Here is an 18,834-nt window from a genome sequence, read left to right on the forward strand (position 1 = left end):
TATACTTATCTTTACACAGCTAAATATATGTTAACTTTTGCAAATTTTCCATAAAATAATTTACACAGTGTTATTTCACAAACGAAAAATCCCATTTCAAAAACAAAACTTCCAACCTTTTATTCGTACAAGCATAAAATTTCACCATCCAGGGGGTATCGGCTGCAGCTCTACGCCGATATTTGTTCAGATGAAAATCGTAATCCGATTTTTCCCTAAATTCATCGGCTATGCTAATTTCATCCCATATAGGTACTCTTTGTGTATCTCAATTGAACAATACTACTTAAAAATGTTCCGTCGCCCGGTGGCAACAAATATATATATATATATATATATATATATATATATATATATATATATATATATATATATATATATATATATATATATATACAAACTTACATGTAGATATCGACGATCGATCGATCACCGCTGATTCGATTCGACTTGTTTATGGGAGGTCTAGCTATCTCGAGTAAAGCGTTATCTTTGTTGTTTCACGTGAATAAATACTTATTTATCTCGGGGAATTCGTCATTTGCGAAGTGAATTAGTACACGTTGGGAAATCGGCGTAATCAGTCAGGGGTGGGGGGAGGGATCGACGCGGCGCATACATCGATATTTGAAGCAGGGGAGGAGATCGATCGGGAGATATGAATATAAAAGCTTGTGAATTCAGAGACACGTACCTAGATCATCAGTCGACTAGTGGAGATTTCAATTCATATCGTTATGAAAAGCTTGTTTTTCATCGTTTTCTTGGCGCTCTGCGTGACTCTTGCCGTCGCAGGTAAATCTTCAATAATATATATATATATATATATCAAATATTATTAGTATATAGAAATTTCCTAATTGTTATAAGTACATTATTGTAATTTTCTATAAGAAGTTTAAAAAAATTTTGAATATCAAAGTACTTTTCTGAACAGATTGGGATGACTACCGCCATTGTAAACAGACCGAATGTGGCCGTAAGTTACCTTTTACAAAAAAATTCTATTTTAGCATTTTGTGAAGAATTTGAGATATTAAAATGAATTTTAAAAAGCGCATATTATATTCGTGCTTATTATTTTGCTTATTTTCACAGATTTAGGAGGAGCCGCCAGGCTGCGATGTTATCAACAATGCTACTGTAAGTGTTTCGTACAAAGTCGCAACGTACGAATAATTGTTCTTCTTAATATTCAAAGCTCATTTTTGCATTTCAGCTAAAACAATGCCTTAACCGATACAACGAGAAAACACGTTCACTGCTGCTGCCCGCACTAAGATACATAAACTTAGAAATAATACACGATCTGCATGTACAGCTAGCATGTGATAAATTTGAATTTTCAATAAATCTTTAATTTATTTTTCTATAAATCCATATATCGCACGTATAAATTTTAAATATTTCCGGGCCTTAAGGCCTCGAAGCCCACGCGCAGGTATACGGGCTTCGTGCGCCGACGCGTCGCTTTCCCCTCGTATATACCTACATCCCCTGGCCCATAGCGGCGCGTCCCTCCACCCCCACATCCCGCCCCCCCCCCAAGTTCCCGAGCCCCGCCACTAGGTGGCTGACAAACCGATCCCCCAACTCGCAAGTGGCAAGAAAAGTTCTCGATCACTATATAAGACCGCTTCAACCCCTCTTGTAACGTGGTACGAATGTTCTCAGGTAAAACCTATGTGAGCATCGAGACCGCTGTCAAGCTTTGACGAAAGTCATCTCGCTTGTGCTGCCACTTGCCAAAAACATTCTACCTCGTCGGCCTAACCATAGAGGTACGAGTGACTAGGCAGTGGACCCGTGTGGAGTTAGTCCCCATAACTCCAACGCGGGGGGTTGTCCGAGTCGAACGCATGTATATATGGCCGTATCCATGTGTAACGACGCGATGCAGGCCGCCACCGTGATCTGTCACAAGATCCAAAGGTGTGTGCGCCTCACCGGTCATCGTATAGGCCCGGCTGACGAGCCCGAGAGTAGGCCCACGATAAAAACCCAGACAAACGAGTATGCTATCCGACGAGCTAGGTAGCGGCACCGATGTTCACAAATGGATAACAGTGAGTCCCTCCCGACCCCACTGCCCATGTACTGAGTACAGACTTTGACCACATTTTTTGATTTTTTCTTTTATTTTCTATTTTGTTTTCTAAATACCTACTATTAGTTTCGTCAATTTGAACGCGCTAAAATTTTTCTCAAGAAACACCGCGTGTGTCATCGGAAGAGGGTACAAAAAAAAAAAAAAACCCGCCAATGAAAGAATGAGCCGCGTGTACCCAAATTAAAGCGAGTCCCGTGCCAATTGATACCCCAACGCGATTCGACCCTGCGCGAAATTATAGACTGCGCGACTGTGCGTGGCATATACATATAGAAAAAAACGTAAAAAAAATCCATCAACGCGCGCGCGCACCAGCGTCCAAAAGTTCCATCAAGCGAATCACTCGGAATGATCGCATCGAGTCTAGCGAAGAACAATTAAAGGTCCGCTGCTGCTGTGCTGTACACTATACTGCATCGCATCGCACGCGCGCATCGGCGACTACTATATTATACAGCTCGTATACGCGTCTTCTTCCCCGAAGAGAATAAGCGCGCGCGCGAGCACATAATACAACGGGAGCAATAAGAGCGCCAATTACGAGCCTTCGAATATAAGTATGCGTTTCTCGTGACAACCGGTTAAAAGTGGAGCCGCGCGTGTGCTGCCGTTCGTCTTCATCGGCGCGGCAAATTTTTTCTCACCGACAGTTCTGAATGAAAATTCCGCTGATTATTCACTGCGTGAAGACATTTTCATCGTCGAGCTGAAATATGCGCTTCGATCGATACATACATCACACACACACACACACTCTCTCTCTCTTTCTCTTGTAAAATAAATCGGCGAGTCATTGCCGATCGAGAGTCTCTTATTGTATGGTAAATCTCTGCTGCGCCGCGATGCTGAACTCATCGCTTACGCGCGTTAGATCATCGCTTCGTAATAAGTACACTACTATGAACAACAATGCCGGCGATCCCTTTCAAAATCGGAATATTTTTCCCCGATCGAAAAAAAAATCGGCAGACGTACGACTTACGTAGAACATCGGTATAATTCAAAAGGAGAGAGACGGGGAGAATCTACTCCCTTTTATATCACTTATATAGTCACGTTGTCTCTCTCTCTCTCTCTCTCTCTCTCTCTCTCTCTCTCTCTCTCTCTCTCTCTCTTTCTCTGGCAGAGCAGAGACCGCCGCGCAGTTATAGCGCCGCTCGATCGAGCGACGAGTCGCGCACAAAAGTATACCAGTCGCGAGGCTCGAGACGAGTCAAACGCCCGGCGGATTTCGACTGGTGAACATCGGCTGCTGCTCTTGTTTATCCCTCGCACATATCGTCAGTGCAAATAGTGTGTCGTCGACGCTGACCGAGGATTCGATCTCTGCTTCGCTTTTGGGAAGACAGTGTCTGTAAGGTTGGTTTTTTTTTTTTTTTGAGAAAAGTGTGCGTTTTCGTACTTTGCGCGGAGTACGTATTGGACGCGAGGAAAATTTCGCTCCACCGTAGCGTCGATTGTTGCGTCAATCGCGTGAACGTTTTTGAATAGTAGAGTCGAGCGTTTGTTGTTTGAAATTTATCGACGGTTTAAGCGTTTGGAAAATATTCGGAAATAAGCAATTAAAGCTCGATTAAGCGCATTTCACTCGAAGCGACGACAACAGAAGCATCTACCGATAAGAATTTCAAAAACCAAAATACGTTTCTCCCGCTCAGAGTTCGGCATTCGAGGCACGTAAACAAACACTCGATTTTTCTCGAAAAAGGACTAAATCGGCATTAGAGCAAAAAGGACGTAATCCGGTTTGCGATATAAATGTTCTCGAGCGCCTATCCTCTCAGAATATAGCTGGAATTTATACGTCACGAGACAAATCGTTCTTCGAAACGGCCCCCATAACGATCGTCATCGCGTCGAACGATCGAATCTTTTGCCGACAGAGAAAAAAGTCGTAAAATCATCCAACGCCTTAAATCATAAAATCAACGCTCTCGGTGTACACATCGCGCCTAAATATCGTTACTCGTCTACAGCGAGGAAGAAAAAAACAGGAGTATATTATTCGCAGCGACAAGGCTAAGGTCATCACATAATAGACTTTTCTCACATGTCCCGCTGTGTGTATGTACGTCTGCAGCCGAATATTTACGCTCTTGTATCTCTCACTTCTGCGAATCGAAGACGTCGTATATACATCCTAATCCATAATCGATCTTTGTAATTCGACGTATTGTATAACATTTATCGATGGTTCAAAGTTCGAGGCTATTCCAGCGTTACGACGTCGCACATAGCGATGGGCAATTGCCAAATGACTTAATCGCGATAATTACCGCGTCTCGCAGGTATAGAGCGATAGTTTACGGAAGCGACTGATGCGTGTACCAATTATAGTGTAGAGCTGATCCTGACAATAACCGTCATTTTTTTTCGAATGTACACACGACTTGCAAAAGCGTACCAGGAAAACATCGGACGAAATCAATCGAATGTCAGAAGGGGAAGCATTGCCTCATTGGTTAAATTCGCTCGTAAAATTAACGAACGATAACTATAATCCCACAGATATCGCCATGAAGATGATAATGAGGTTGGGGCTTCTCCTGCTCTGCGCCATGGTCATCAACACGAAAGCCCTGGCGAGGTTCCCGAGAAACTGGAACAGCCACATCGAGTGCACCAACAGCTTGCAATGCGCACCAGGCCACTGCTGCACTATATGTCAGTACAGATTTTCGCAATTTTATATATTTTAAATTTTACCCGCTTGAAAAGAGAAAACAAAATTTTTTTTTTTATTTTTTTTTAACCGCAATAATGCTAAATAAACAACGTTTCCCTCGTTCAGCAGCCACCGAGAGATATAGCTACCCTCGGTGTCAGAAGCTTCACGAAGTTGGCGACTATTGCCGAGCCGAGGGTCCATTATTGACCAATGGCAACATGACCTATCCGGACGGCTCGAAACCGTCGGACGTACACCTCGAGGACGTCTACCTGCTTTTCTGTCCCTGTGCACCGGGACTAGTTTGCGACAGCGACGAGAGAATTTGTCGTCAGCCCAGCGATATGAAAGACTTTAATTATCTGAAGGAGCAGGAAACAGGGAGCAACAAGAGCGACGATTAGGCTGTACATTTTTTTTTTTTTTTTTTTGACGAGATTATTATTGCGAGAGACTGGGGTTTTTTTACCAAGAGAGTTTTTGAGTGAACTTTTTTATGCAAGATGATTATGCAATGAACGAGATTAATTTTGATGTGTGCAGATTTGCAAGAATTATTGATTTTTATAATGTCCTAATTTTAGATATTAGTTATTAGTTACGTGCCTATTTTGGATATTAGATATTAGTTATCGGATGTAAGATTTTTTTTACTATCATTTTGCGTGCGACAGTGCATGCATTTCGATGGAGTGATTGGTCGAAGTTTGAATATACCTAATAATTGAATAATAGAGACGAGCCAATCACGTGCGAAATTAAAGACTATCAGTAAGGTACGCGTTACTTCAAGTATATATAGCAACTTATAGGTTCTATTGATTAGCTGCGATTGTAAGATACTTTTTAATTCCTAATGACACATTGCGAGTGTGTAGATTAAAATAATCATTAAAATAATTAGTATTGCGCTAAAAATGAAATATAATTGTAGAAGACTCGCACTCAGATTAACGACACTGTTATGGTGCATATGGAAAGATGCTGTAGATGCATTAAGAATTATAGTTGTTGGACTTAATAATTTAGAATACGTTTTAAGAATAACTTTTAAGAAATTTTGCGTGACTCGAGTGGATGTATTACTCGATATAGTGTATAAGCGAATAGAATGTACGCTCATCCTATAATTATTTGTTCATGATGTTTTGTAGACTCTGATAATTAGAAATTGATCTTTTTTTAATAAAAAACATAGTGTGACCATTTTTTCAATAATATACGAAGAATTCGAGTGCACCTGGTCTATGCAGTAATGCATCTTTATTTTTCATTTATTCGTTCGTTTGCGGGCTTTGAATATTTGAATTTAATATTTAATTGTTTAACGCTAATAATATAAATTAATAGAATTGGGAAAAATCTATCTATCTATATAACGTACAGATTTTCAAAGTGTACTCTGTAATGACAAAATAATTAGGAATGTTAACATGCAAGCTCTCGGCCCAGAGAGCGTCTTGGTTCCCAGCCCCAAACCCGTGTTAAATGTATATCTATATATATGTGCTCACGGACAGGCTGTTGCGTGTGTGCGTGCGTGCGTGTGTGTCACGTGACCTAACTCACACATGCAAGAGCGTGTCCGTGAGCATGTATATAGATATACATTTAACACGGGTTGTGGGCTGGGAACCAAGACGCTCTCTGGTGCCGAGCTTCCGTGTTAACATTCCTAATACCTATCGATGCGAGCAAGGTAAGTTTAATGAGAGACCTGCATTACCGACGTTGCATCGTCAAGAAAGCGTGGATTTACATTTTATCTCTCCTATACGTAAATGTCGCAATTGCAAAAACCTGCCTTTCACAAGAAATAATTGACAATGTATTCGCGAACGTGAATCAACACTGACGATTTTACCTAAAAGCACATGGAAGGAAACTATGTCTGTCGCGTTGCACACATTGCGCAATTTTACGATCGCGTTATCAAAATCGTGCCTGAATGTTCAACTTGAAAGTTCGCTAGAAAACAAAGAACTGCTAACTCCAAAGTTATTTTCTCATGATTCACCAAAAGGAAGATAAAACGAACAGGAATCGACGCGAGAGCGTTCGTATTAACCAAGAATCATGTGAGTTTAGTAGAGTTGCAATGTTTTCGCCAAAGGGTCATTCCCACTGCAAAGCCTCTCGCGAATGAAAGTCGCGTCGACTGACCTCTCGTGCGGCTCAGGAGTAGAGCGACCGCGAGTAAGAAACGTTGAACTCGATGCGCGTCTCTTCTCGCCTTGGAGTTATTTTCAATCCTACTATCGACGGTGTGCGTGCTTGAGAGCCTAAAATACGTGCTGCCCATTTTGCGCGGCCGTTCTCTGCTTTGATTGTCATATTTAGGGTACTTTCAATGACGCTGATGGATATGCAAACACATTAAGTGATCCGAAAATATAGATTTATTTGCTTTAAATTATTTTTTTTTTAATTTGGTAACATCCAAATGATTGTCCTAAAAGTAATATCTGAATTTTTTGGTTGAACGGGAATTTTCAACACTTTTTTGTGAATTATTCGTCAATAATTCCAAAAAGCGTAATACTGTTGGTGCTGTAGCGAAGATCGATAGTTGCGCAGACGATGTTTGCCTCTGGACGAATTTTGCTGCGTTTGCTGCGCGGCGTAGACCAAGCACAGTTTGCATATTGAATAATTCCGAGCCCGGCGATTTTGCTCCTGTTGTTGGCTTCGAAGTAATTCCAATAAAAACAATGCTATTTCAATCTTCGAAAAATTAGGCCGAGCTCCATCACACTGCTTCTCGATCTTTCCATTGTTGTCGACTCCAGAGGTTGCTGCTGCAGCTGCTGTTGCTGACAATGTTGACCCTCGGTACAATCTGGGAACCAATGAAAATCAATCGTTACAATCATGGCGAGACAGGTCGTGAGTCACGCGAGCGAATTTTGCGATCGCTAATGATTTGCGTGCACGATTCGGCCGCACCTTAGTTTTTACATACGTATGCACGATCTGTTAATGGAAATCGAATCGCATAGCGAGTAACGAGTTGTAAATAATTTTGAGAGATTTATACCTTCAATTTGAAGTAACTGTTGCTCCGCCTCGTAACTCTCGAAGCATCGGTTGGGAAACTGCTTCAGGGAAGCCTCCGACTCTCGGATGGAATGTGGGACGTTGGTAATCGCCGCCTCTTCTCGACCCCCCAGGGTTCTTCGTCCGGTGGAAAGCCAACGTCCATGAGATTTGGCCAGGCTGAAAATAAGTTTTGCCCTGACAAGGGCAGTTTGCGCATACGTATAAAAATAAATGAATGTATATTAGTCCTGAAAAGGACTGATTGTTTGTTCCATTTGCCCTGAAAAGGGCAGTTTTTTTATATCTCGCGAGGCAAACGAAAATAGTTTGTACTTCATTTTTACTAAATTGCGGGCCCTGTGTAGGGCCCTGGGGAAAGGGGCGGAAAATTGTGAATTTGGATTAATCTATGGAGAGGAATTGCAGGGGGTAGGTACACTTGTGTTGAAATTTTGTTTTCTTCTTTTTGCATTTTTGATAAAACAAATATGTGTATAACAAAGCAATAAAATAATCTTGAATTTTGCAGCCAAGCCTCCGGGCGTAACGTGTGACTCCAAATTTTGGATCCGTCATGTTTAAAATGTACCATTGGGATGATGTTGATATCTGCGCACACAAAGTGATTTTAGGGAAAAGGGGGATGGGGGGAGGGGATTAACAGTGTAGAATTTTCATAACTGATCCGGAGGCCGAAAAAACTATTTTTTTTTTTTTTGTACAAAACAAAACCGTAATTTCACGGCTATGAGCATCGATGAGGTCGTGTGTAGAATAATCTAATATGAACTGTATATGGTTGATTGAATTTATTCTGCTCTCCGCTTGCTTGAAGCATCTTCGCTTTCTCTTCTTCTCTTAAAAACTACGAACTCCTTCATCTTCATCATCTTCAGTAAAGCTTGGGCAAACGCGGGTATCTTCTCTCTGCAGCACTTCACGGAACACATTGTTTTTCTATTGCACGCTAGCGCGTCGTCCTCGCTGGAAGACAACCCTGTCGTCGCTCTTAAACTTTTCACCTGCCATATGCTTACTTCTACGTAGGGATTAGGCAAAGATCCATCCTCTCATCGTCTTATCGAACTCTTCATCGCCTTATCTTGCTGATCATCTCACGCGCTCTGGCACACTCTCACTCTTACATACACGAAACAACAAACGCGCTCTCGGACGCACTTAGGCGTGCGGATACAATATTTTTTTTTTTGGTTGCCTATTCTTGCAAAGAGACAATTTTTACATTTTTATGGTTTGGTATTATCACAGTCACGCGGCGGCGGACGAGCTCGCGACTTACTTGCCGAGCTTCCCGGAACAATAAACGGGGAGCGCGGTTGTCCCGGCTGGCTTTTTTATATATGTTTGCCGAGGCCGGGCTACTTCGGAGCCCTGTCGCGCCCTCACACTCGCGCGGTTTTACATACTCTGCTCGCTCGCATACAATCGATTCGAGGCGCTTTGCCACTGCAGAAGCGTCCTCGTATTTTACAAACATTCGCGCCCTTGTCTCCATTAAGCTCCGCTTGCCTCACATCACATCTAATTTTCAACCGATGCCATTCTCTCTTGTCAGCTTCGAATCGTCGAACAAAACTCGCTTCGTTCGTGTAGAAATTCTAGGCGTTAGTCAACTTCTGCAAATATTGTGTGTAGACTTCCATTATTATCCTTAATTATGCCTGCTGAATTCAGTGTGTATGCGTGTGTCTTCTTTTTTTCCTCTACGAGTGTGTAATGTGTGTGGGGATCTGTGTTGAATGTGAAATACATATACGATTTTGCTATGTATCAGTGAACGAACCAATACGATATCGGCTATATGTTTTTGTTTCATCTGGATTATACTTCGTCGGCACTTGGTGTCGGGACGGCTCCTACCGATTCCTCGTTTCATCCTTCGTGTATATATCACCTCCGTTCCATAGCCTTTATATTACTCGAAATACTCGATAAGCTTTGCGTTTTTGCTATAGCCTCCCTTTGAGGGAAGCTCATCATCACGATCCTGTCCATCTCTGTGAACTGGTCCGTCTCTCCTCGATCCGAATACAGGTGAACGAGAAGTGGAGGACCCTCCCGTCGACGGGTGGATCGTCGTCTTTGCTTGTTTCTTCTATAATAGAGACCTAGCGAGACGACTCTGCTTCTCGTTGACGTCACTCGGCCCGTACGAGTAACTCGTTCCGTTCCGTCGAATACTTTTTTTTCACTGGGTACTCTTGCGTCTCATCCTCGTACTTCTTCAATAGAGATCTCCTGGTCCGATAAGCAATCGCATCACAATCGACATATATTTCTATACATGTATATATATTTACAATTCGATAAAATTTTGCATTCTCTTTTTTTTATTCCTCGTACTTTGTTTGCTAAGATATTCCTTCCATCGCTGTCACCGACACGCAAACGACTCGATCGTGTCTTCTGAGAGATTATACTTAGAAATTTTCATCGGTTGGTTGTTTTTCTTTTTTATACGGCAAATGAATTCTTGAACGGAAATCACAGTGATTCGCAGCTTAAAACTTAAACGCCTTATCTCTAACGCCTTTTGTCTAGTTTTGCTTTTGCACTCAAAGAATCAAGGAACGGACCGCCGCTTTCCTTGCGTCTTCTCCTCCTCTTCGTTAACCTCTTACTTTACATTAATGTCTCTATCTTCGACGCGCGAATTGAACAAAAAAATGAAAACCTCCTCTTCGTCTTAAAAATTATCATACATTACGTGTGTGTTTGTGTATACATATATAGTTTGTATATAATATAATAACGCTCTCCTTACGAATAAACATTTTCGCTCGCATACAACTCATATAGACTCTCTCTCTCTCTCTCTCTCTTTCGCTCGCTTTCTTTCTCTCGCGTTAAAATGTAAAAACAAACGTAAAAATGCCTCGATCGGTGGAGATGAGAATAATACAGTGACAACGTGTAATGCGCTTAGAACTGCGACGAATCGCCGAATTTTACAAATGAAATATTATACGGTGTTAATCGATAGGAAAACAAATGAAGAAACAAATAATGATGATATATAGGGCTCGCGGAAATGCGCGCGCGCGGATGATCGGCTTTCCCTTATCGATGATCCAAAAATATCCAGTCGATTTTCAAAAAAAAAACTTTGACACATTTTTTCCGCGTATGCCCAAGCACAATGAGGCACGTGTATTTAGTACGAATTTACTCTTCGTGAAAGCTCATCCACGCGCGCGCTTTTCCCGAAGTTTGCGCGTTTACAATCAGAGAATACAGAGACGATAATTTTTTCCTTGTCTTTCAGCTAAAAACGAACAACAAATTTACAGAGATATAATAATACATCGAATATAACGAGGCCGAAAGACGCGAATGTATACAGTAGATCGTTTCGAAATAAAAACTCGCAGTTTAATTTTGTGGTTGTTGCAATGATAACGATAATCATCAGGAAGCACTCGCGCACTATTCTTGTGTGTTTTTATCATGTTTTTTGTCCGCTTCTCCACGTCGAATGAATCATGCTTGCGCACAGTTCGTTTTTTCTTCTTCTGCAAATCTTCGTAATTCTATAATATAATAGTGTGTAATCCATCTCGAGTGTTGTTCTCGAGACGTCTTCTGTTATTTTTTTTTTAACCATGCGCGCTTCGCTCTCCTGTCTTTCGGTCAGACACAATCAATATACAATTCGCGTATCGAATATATCGTCGCACTCACAAATTTTGCGCTCGCCTATATATCTCGAATAATCTGTTCCGCTCGCTCTAAAATGTAGTCAGTACGTTCCGCCGCATTAACCGGCGGCGGGCGAAAAAATTGCGCTCGCGAAACTTGTCGCGTCTCGCGCCGTAACCTCACTGTCTGTATGTGTGTTTCTCTCATTTTAATATAGTGTATGTATATATATATATACACACCTCGCACTTTTTCTTATAATCCTTACGCTTAAATGTACAAAGTTTGCTCGCGATGGCGTCCAGGAAACGACGTGTCCTTCTAGCCGCACACGTGTTGCTTTTCTCTAGGTATACACTGTGTGATCGTAAGCTCTCGGGTAACCTTTTACGCTTTGTGAATTTTCCATAGCCACGTCGTTCGAAATATTCTATTTTGACATTTAAATTAAAGTTTTTTTTTATCTCGATGCTGAAACACGTGTGCGGATAGTAGGCGACGTTACGGGGACGAGAGCGATGCCTCTATTTGCGAATGCGCACAGAACGAATTCGATATAGTAGTACGGAGATGCGTGTGTGAGTGTGTGTGTTTGCGTTTATTTCATTTTTTGTTTGCTATTTTATCAGTTATTTCATCATTGTTCATTTCCGCGACAAATTGGACTTTATTTTTTGCTTTCTTTGTCATCGTTGCAAGCCTCGAAAACATCGTTTTGATTCTCGAAAAAAATTCCTCTGTTTCTGTGCGTCTGTACGCCTTCGCGAAACCCTAAAAACGCTTATCCTCTCAGTTAAATTCTAAGGCAAAGGAGGGAGAAAAGTAGATGGTTTATTTTCGTCCGCTGGTGTTTCTCGCGCACGGCCGTTTATTTTATTTTTTCTTTGCTTTCTGGCCTTCGTCATCAGGGCGACGTGTAATCGCTGTTCCGTAGATATACATGTATATCCATTCGTAAAATCGACTGTATCATCAAGTGTACGTGTGTGCGAGTCTCTATACAAAAAGAAGTAGTCTCTCGGCGAAGGCTTCTCGCTTTGTAAAGTTTTCGCAAAAATTTACAAAAAGAACTTCGCTCTCGGGGCGTTATTTATGTATATATGTACAAATGTATGTGATTGCATATTGTGTGTCTCTCTCGCGCGCCCGTCGCCCTGACGCTCAATATGTTTGGATATAATATCACCTCCTTCTCCCTCCTTACAGTTGTGTTTATTTGGAATCTTTTTAAACTCGGTTGTTCTTAACAGCTACGCTCGCTTAAAAACTACTTGACCTTTTTTTCAATCGTGCGGTGTCGCTGTCGGCACTTTCGGTAATTTTTTGCTCGGCCACGCGCAAATTTCGAAAGTTACGACACCACATGTGTATGTATGTTTGTGCATGTGTGTGTGTGTGTGTGTGTTTCGCCACATGGACGACGAGCGCGAAATCGGACGGACGCTTTTATTCACCAGCAGAGCTCCGAAAGGAGACTTTGCGTCTTTTTAAGCGTTGCGTCCGCCATTTCGCGCTCGTCGCCCGAGAAACTGCAAAAAGACGGTCCTACGGATTTTTTTAAAATGGTCGAATCGCAGTTTTGTATTTACAGTCGGAGATCGAGTTAAGACGGGCTTCAAGTCGAGCTATCAAGTCGTATTTGTTTCCCTCCCGAAAAAAATCTGTCGCGTAAACGATCTTCGCTTTCTCCCGATGCGAGTATACGTAGTGGAGAGAGGGTCGGTACAGAAAGGAAAGGAAGAAAGAAAGGTGTTCCGAGAATAAGATTTCAGAGGATAAAAGTAAACAATTTTTTTTTATATTTTTTCTGTTTTTTCGTGTATGGTTTGTACGCGTGGAATAAATTTGTTTTCGCGTCTGAACACAGTGTAAAAAATGATTTGTCGTTATTATAGGGCATATAAAACGGACAAGAATTACACAACTTAATAAGATACGAATAGGAGATCTTTTTTGGCAGGGAGCTGGCGTTACGAGAGCGCAACAGCATCCCGGAGTATTAAATTTAAGAAAAATTACAACGAAATAATAATAATCGATCGAGTGGTATGACGAAGAAACAAGAGGACGAAGAGACTTCCGTTCCCTTCTCTTCGGGGCTCAGTGTATGTGCATTTTTCGGATTTCCCTCTAATCACATCCCACGTTCTAAAAGATCATGATCCGAACGAACCTAATGCGACGAACGATTTTTTGTACGTTAGAGTATCACATAAAATGCCGATCGACTGTGGGCCGTTCCAAATACTATATAAAATTTTCCGCGAGTTCATATTACAATGGTATATGCTTCGAAGGCGAATTTTTAAAAAGAAAAAAAATTTGAAGAGGTTTGAACAGATTTGTCAGTTGAGTAAAAAGTAAAATTATGACGATTTTCGAGAAAAAACATAAGCTTGATCCCTATTTCTTCGGAACGGCCCGCCACTCGCAATCGCTTTTTACTTAATCTAAATATCTCGTTTATATATATAATATGTATATCCTAAAAAGATTTTGACCATTCGTGCCGGAGCGAGTTAAGGAACCGATGTATCCCTCGACTTCCTTATTTTATACACACGCGTTATTATTCGTCGGCTTAATCAACGATCGCACGATTGTTTAGCTGCTATATATGACGTATACATAACACAGTTTGAGATTGGAATTTGCGGATGTGAAAATCGTCTGGACGAGTTTGTTCCTGCTTCTTCTTTCGTTTGGTTCGTATAATACTACGTAGGCAAAGCAGTTATTACAGAAGAACAGGTTTTTCGGCTGTTCGTATGGCCCGGTTCTCGTGGTATCGTTGATGTCGCCTCTCTTTCTCTATTGACTTTATATTTAAATTAGAATATTTACTTAATTACTTGATTTTCCACTCCCCTATAAATTTAATGCATTTTTTTGTTTGTTTGTTTGTTTATCTCGCGTGTACATAACATAGTATACAATATAATATATGCGTGTGTATCGACGTGTATATATACATATACTTAAATATGTATTATCCAAGTAATAATTATTTTGTCTCGTTTTAAACCGTGTACTCGATTAAAAATTAGTAGTACCTATATAGGGTGTCAATAATCACAGCTAATTTCATATTCCCCGAGAATCTCCGGCTTCGTTTCTTTCCCGTCTCGCGCGCGAGAAAAAAAATCGATGCTTACGTTTTGCTTTTTTCTTTTTGTGTATAGGAAAGACCTTCACGTACGTGTGTATACAAAATTCGGTTCGGATATTGAGTCCCAAAATCGTGGGTCGTCTCGTCGATAAAAGAAAGAAAAACCATTGTTTTATAATTTTGGCGGGTTAAAACGTAAATGGATGAATTAAAAATTTACAGTACAGCATCGACCCGACGAGTATCAGTCTACCCGGGAAAAGAATCTCAAGCCTTTGACTCCAAGTGTGCTTAAAAACTGTATTCCTACGAAAAAGTAAATGCCATTTACACGGTTACTTCGCGTATCGTCTATAGTTTTTCCCTTGTATAATCTCTCTCGCGTTCACTCGCACAAACAGACTTTGCGTACATACATTCATACACGTACTTTCTTGGCCCGACAGCGAAGAAAACTCAGAGAGAAGACAAACTTTGTATCGTTTGTTTTTTGTTTTATTTTTTATGTGCATTAAAAAAAGTAGGTATAGTGGGTAACGATCTACACAATATAACTCTTTGATCGAATGAATATTCCTCGTGAACTGAACTAAAAGAATTTTGATTTTTTGTACGTAAACGGCGTACTACTTAAAAAAAAAGAAAGAAAAGGAAAGGAAAAAAATATAATTTATTATATATTATCAATCAAATACGGTTTATAATAATGTGATAAAGCTGAATTAAACATAAGCTCGTAAGGCACGACAAGCCACGCGATCAAACTAAAATCTCTCGACTCGAGCGAGCACGACTCGCTCGAGTCTGAATCGAACGATAATCAAAAGACATTTAAATTTGCGCTTGTGCTTATACATTTTCTTCGCTCTCCATAATCCCTTCCAAGCAACAACAATGACTTACGTACTACGGAAAAATTTGCAAATAGATTGTTTTCGCCACCAATCAGCATACGATTGTAAACACCGATGCCCTTGGCAGAATTTTTTTCGCGCGCGCTTTGCTTTTTTCATCTTTAAAAGAAAAGCTCCACGAACGCGAGCTTCATCATCATCATCATCACAGGGTCAAACTCAATCTTGCCTGGCGAGTTCGAGAATTTCGAAGAAATCACAATTCGTTTTTGATTCCGTCGTCGCATTTTTCGTTCTCTTTATAAGAAAATAAAAAATAAATCTAAATTGGTTTTTCATTAAGGCTAGTCTCACATTGGCATCGCGTTGGCACACGCGCGATTTTTTTCGCGTCCCAAGATTGAGTTTGCGCTTTGTTCATTAGATAAAAGTATAGAAACGAAAAAGATTGTATATATACACACACATTGTATAACCTCATCCGATACTCGTAAACCAAAAAATAAAGAAAAAAAATACATTCATACTCGAAATAAATTTTCACTCAACGTTAAATATCTATTTCAATCAATCACTCATCTTTATATAAGCTTTGCAGAATCGATCGTTGCAAAGTTACGCGCAAAAACGAAGAAAAAAAAACGTAAAAATACTCTTGATCCTTAATAATTAGATAAATAAAAAAAAAGGTAAATCCTCCCGCAATTAGTAATAAGAAGGAAAGAAAACAAGAAAAAAGTCCACGAAAACGGAGGCAATGCACGGAAAGGACGGTGGCCATACGAGGCGACGCGGTCGCCTTCGCAAGCTACGGTTTCGTTTTGCAAATTGGCTTCAACTGTGTTTCGTGTGTGTGACTCGTCGAAGAATTTTGTACAGTTAAAAACAAAAACGTTCTCTCTCGTCTTTCCCCCTTATTTTGTTTAAACCTATGTAAATCACGTGTATAAACTACTACTTTTTTTTAATAAGGTCCATCGAGTTTCTGCTGTTGTGTCTTTTCTCTCCCATAAATTCTAATACCTCGAATATGCTTTTCATTTTTTGTTTCGTTCTTTGTTTAATAATTATATATACTCGCCGTCACATTTTCCAATCGATCGTTGTTTTTAATAATGATCGAAAGGCATCCGTTTCATATAATATATATGTATATCAATCACGTCGCAGAAAATTCGTAAATGTACCATTAACGTCTGTCGTGCGACGAGACGTTAATTCACTGGGTCGATATTAAATTAAACTTAATTTTATAACGATTAAAATGAGAACATAGACTTTTTCGTTTTCCTCGAGAATGAAAGAGAGAGAATGGGGAGTAAGAAAGAGAGGAGCAATAAAAGAGAAAGCGAAAATGATTCGCGCCGTCACATTGTCGCATGGAAACAAAGGACAGAAAGAGTTCTCTTAAAGAGAGACAGACATTGAAGCTCGTCGTTTCCCGAGATAAAATATCTTTGCGCAGCTTCTTTCGCTTGCAGTTCGCTGAAGCGTTTCGTGTGTGTGTGTATGTGTGTAAATGTGTATAAGTGTTGAGCGTGTGTGTCTGATTGTGTCCGTTTAATAGTACACGATAATCTAAAATACATGTTTACATCTTTATACACGGCTCGCCGAATAGAGAATCGTATCTTAAACGTCATTATAATTATCGAAACGCAATGCAGCAGATGGGTTTAGTGTATCGGGAGAAGCAACGAGAGTACTCTCCCTCCCCGTCTCAAACGCGTCAATGCAATTATTTAGGTACGATAGGTTTCCTACCTAACCCTCGAAAAAATCATCGTCGTCAGCAGTCTGTCGAAGCTACTACATCTTAACTTACTTCTTTTATTATCTCCTCTTGCTCTTCTTTCTTCTTCATCTTCGTATCTTCTTTCCCTCTCTCTGCGTTAGCTTCGAGTTTTTTAAAATCACAGGCTTTCAATGGAGCCCCATCACACGTGCATAATAATACAACCTCCAAAGAACGAAATCGAAAGTGTGTGTCCCTTGCCGAAAGATGGCGCACCAAGTGCATCGTCACACAAACACAGAGTTGCTCCATTGAAAAGTTTGTTATTATAACTTTGCTCTCCGCTCGGGCACTGATTACTACTATACTACTGCGCGGGTGGAGACGCGTAAAATCGCGCGGCACCGGCTCGCAGTCTCTGCTGCTGATGTTGCTGCTTTCTCGGGCGCGGCTCGTGATGCTGGTAAACGAGACTTGCGCGCACAAAAGAATTCACTGTATCGAATCTCGACGGGCTCGCCGACGACGCGCACTCGCCAAACATCGCTTCCTCTACTACTGTGCGGTATCAAGCCTGGATGTTCAAGAACATGTTGAAGTGCTGCGAGATGTGGGAGGGACCAGTCTCGCTGCCGCAGCTCACTATCAAGCCGGTCCAGTGGTTGGGCGGCTTGGGCAAGCTAGCAGGGGATGGTGGCTCCGAGAATTTGGCCCCGGCGTAGAAATTGTTGGTTGGGCTGCCCCTATAATCATCAAGTGCGAACGCAAACCAATCAATGAAAAACCATCGCTTAAAATCCAATGCATATAAATAAAATAATAAATCATCAAGTATCTTTTTCTTACCTCGGGCTATCATAGCGCATGGGCGAGCTACGGGGAATGTTTTTGGCAGAGGTGCACGGTGGGCTGCAGCTTTGTCTTCTGCTACTGTTGGAGGCCCTGCTGTTGCGTCCACTAGCGTTGTTGCCGTTGACGGCAACGCTACCTGCTCCAGCAGCGTTGTTGTTGCCGCTGGAGAAGTAGGTAACGGTCTTCACGTAGTTGGAGCTACGCCGCTGCTTGCCCTGACTGCTGGGCGAGCCCTGCCTCTCGATCTTGTCGTTGTTCTTGGGCGTCGAGTTCGTCATTCTGATGCTGTTCTGATGCTGGCTCGGAGACTATTGAAAAGATCTGCTGCTCAAGCTGTTGGGAAGGCCTGAAACATGGAAACGAAAAAAGATGTTGCAGGTTAATCGTCGAGGCTTCACTTTACAACCCAAAATCATCGGGGAAAAAAGAGAATCGACCAGTCCCCCTACTTTCCCAGGGTGGAGCCCGTCTGTGACTTCCCGTTACACACAGCCACGCACACATGTACAGGGGCCCGCCTGCTCTCTCACACATATACGCGCACAAAAAAGAGAGAAACCAGGCAAGCGCTGGCTTTGTGAAAGCCTGAAACTCGCGCGGTGGGAGAGCTGCAGGCACATAAAGGAAGAGACGGCTGGCCCCGCCGGCAACCGGGGCAAGTTAGAAAGTACGCCAGGCAGCGAGGGAGAATGCGGACGCTTCGAAAATCTCTCAGCAACGCTCGCCAGCCGTTACGGGCCGCTTCTCTTTGTGTATCTTTTTTACTTGTAATATAATCCTATCGCATGTTGCTGTGCGACAGATGCG

At 41.5% G+C, this 18,834-nt stretch overlaps 2 protein-coding genes and 1 long non-coding RNA gene across 6 annotated transcripts; 1 reads left to right on the forward strand and 2 right to left on the reverse strand.

The window, feature by feature from the left end:
• The first annotated feature begins 3,234 nt into the window (after positions 1-3,234).
• Positions 3,235-5,998, forward strand: LOC100680538 (astakine). Of its 4 annotated transcripts, none has more exons than XM_032598032.1 (3): positions 3,235-3,464; positions 4,619-4,774; positions 4,905-5,998. In XM_032598032.1, exons 2-3 carry the CDS (start codon positions 4,627-4,629, stop codon positions 5,180-5,182), a joined length of 426 nt encoding a protein of 141 aa, XP_032453923.1. In that variant the 5' UTR covers positions 3,235-3,464; positions 4,619-4,626; the 3' UTR covers positions 5,183-5,998. The 4 variants fall into 4 exon arrangements, with proteins under 4 accessions (XP_032453923.1, XP_003427812.1, XP_008213060.1 ...); XM_003427764.5 differs by having other exon boundaries at positions 3,244-3,469; positions 4,902-5,998; XM_008214838.4 differs by having other exon boundaries at positions 3,244-3,469.
• Positions 5,999-7,159: 1,161 nt separating this feature from the next.
• On the reverse strand, positions 7,160-16,200 carry LOC116415976. The gene is made up of 2 exons (XR_004226505.2): positions 7,816-16,200; positions 7,160-7,617 (listed from the first exon to the last, which is right to left on the reverse strand). It is a non-coding gene; the product is annotated as an uncharacterized LOC116415976 (long non-coding RNA).
• Positions 16,201-17,743: 1,543 nt separating this feature from the next.
• LOC100680509 (proline-rich nuclear receptor coactivator 2) lies at positions 17,744-18,305 on the reverse strand. Its single transcript, XM_031922092.1, has 2 exons — positions 18,022-18,305; positions 17,744-17,918 (listed from the first exon to the last, which is right to left on the reverse strand). The coding sequence occupies exons 1-2, from the start codon at positions 18,303-18,305 to the stop codon at positions 17,744-17,746; spliced, it is 459 nt and encodes a 152-aa protein (XP_031777952.1).
• Positions 18,306-18,834: the final 529 nt, after the last annotated feature.

The sequence above is a fragment of the Nasonia vitripennis genome, chromosome 1 (assembly GCF_009193385.2).
Source record: "Nasonia vitripennis strain AsymCx chromosome 1, Nvit_psr_1.1, whole genome shotgun sequence".
Lineage (NCBI taxonomy): Eukaryota > Metazoa > Arthropoda > Insecta > Hymenoptera > Pteromalidae > Nasonia > Nasonia vitripennis.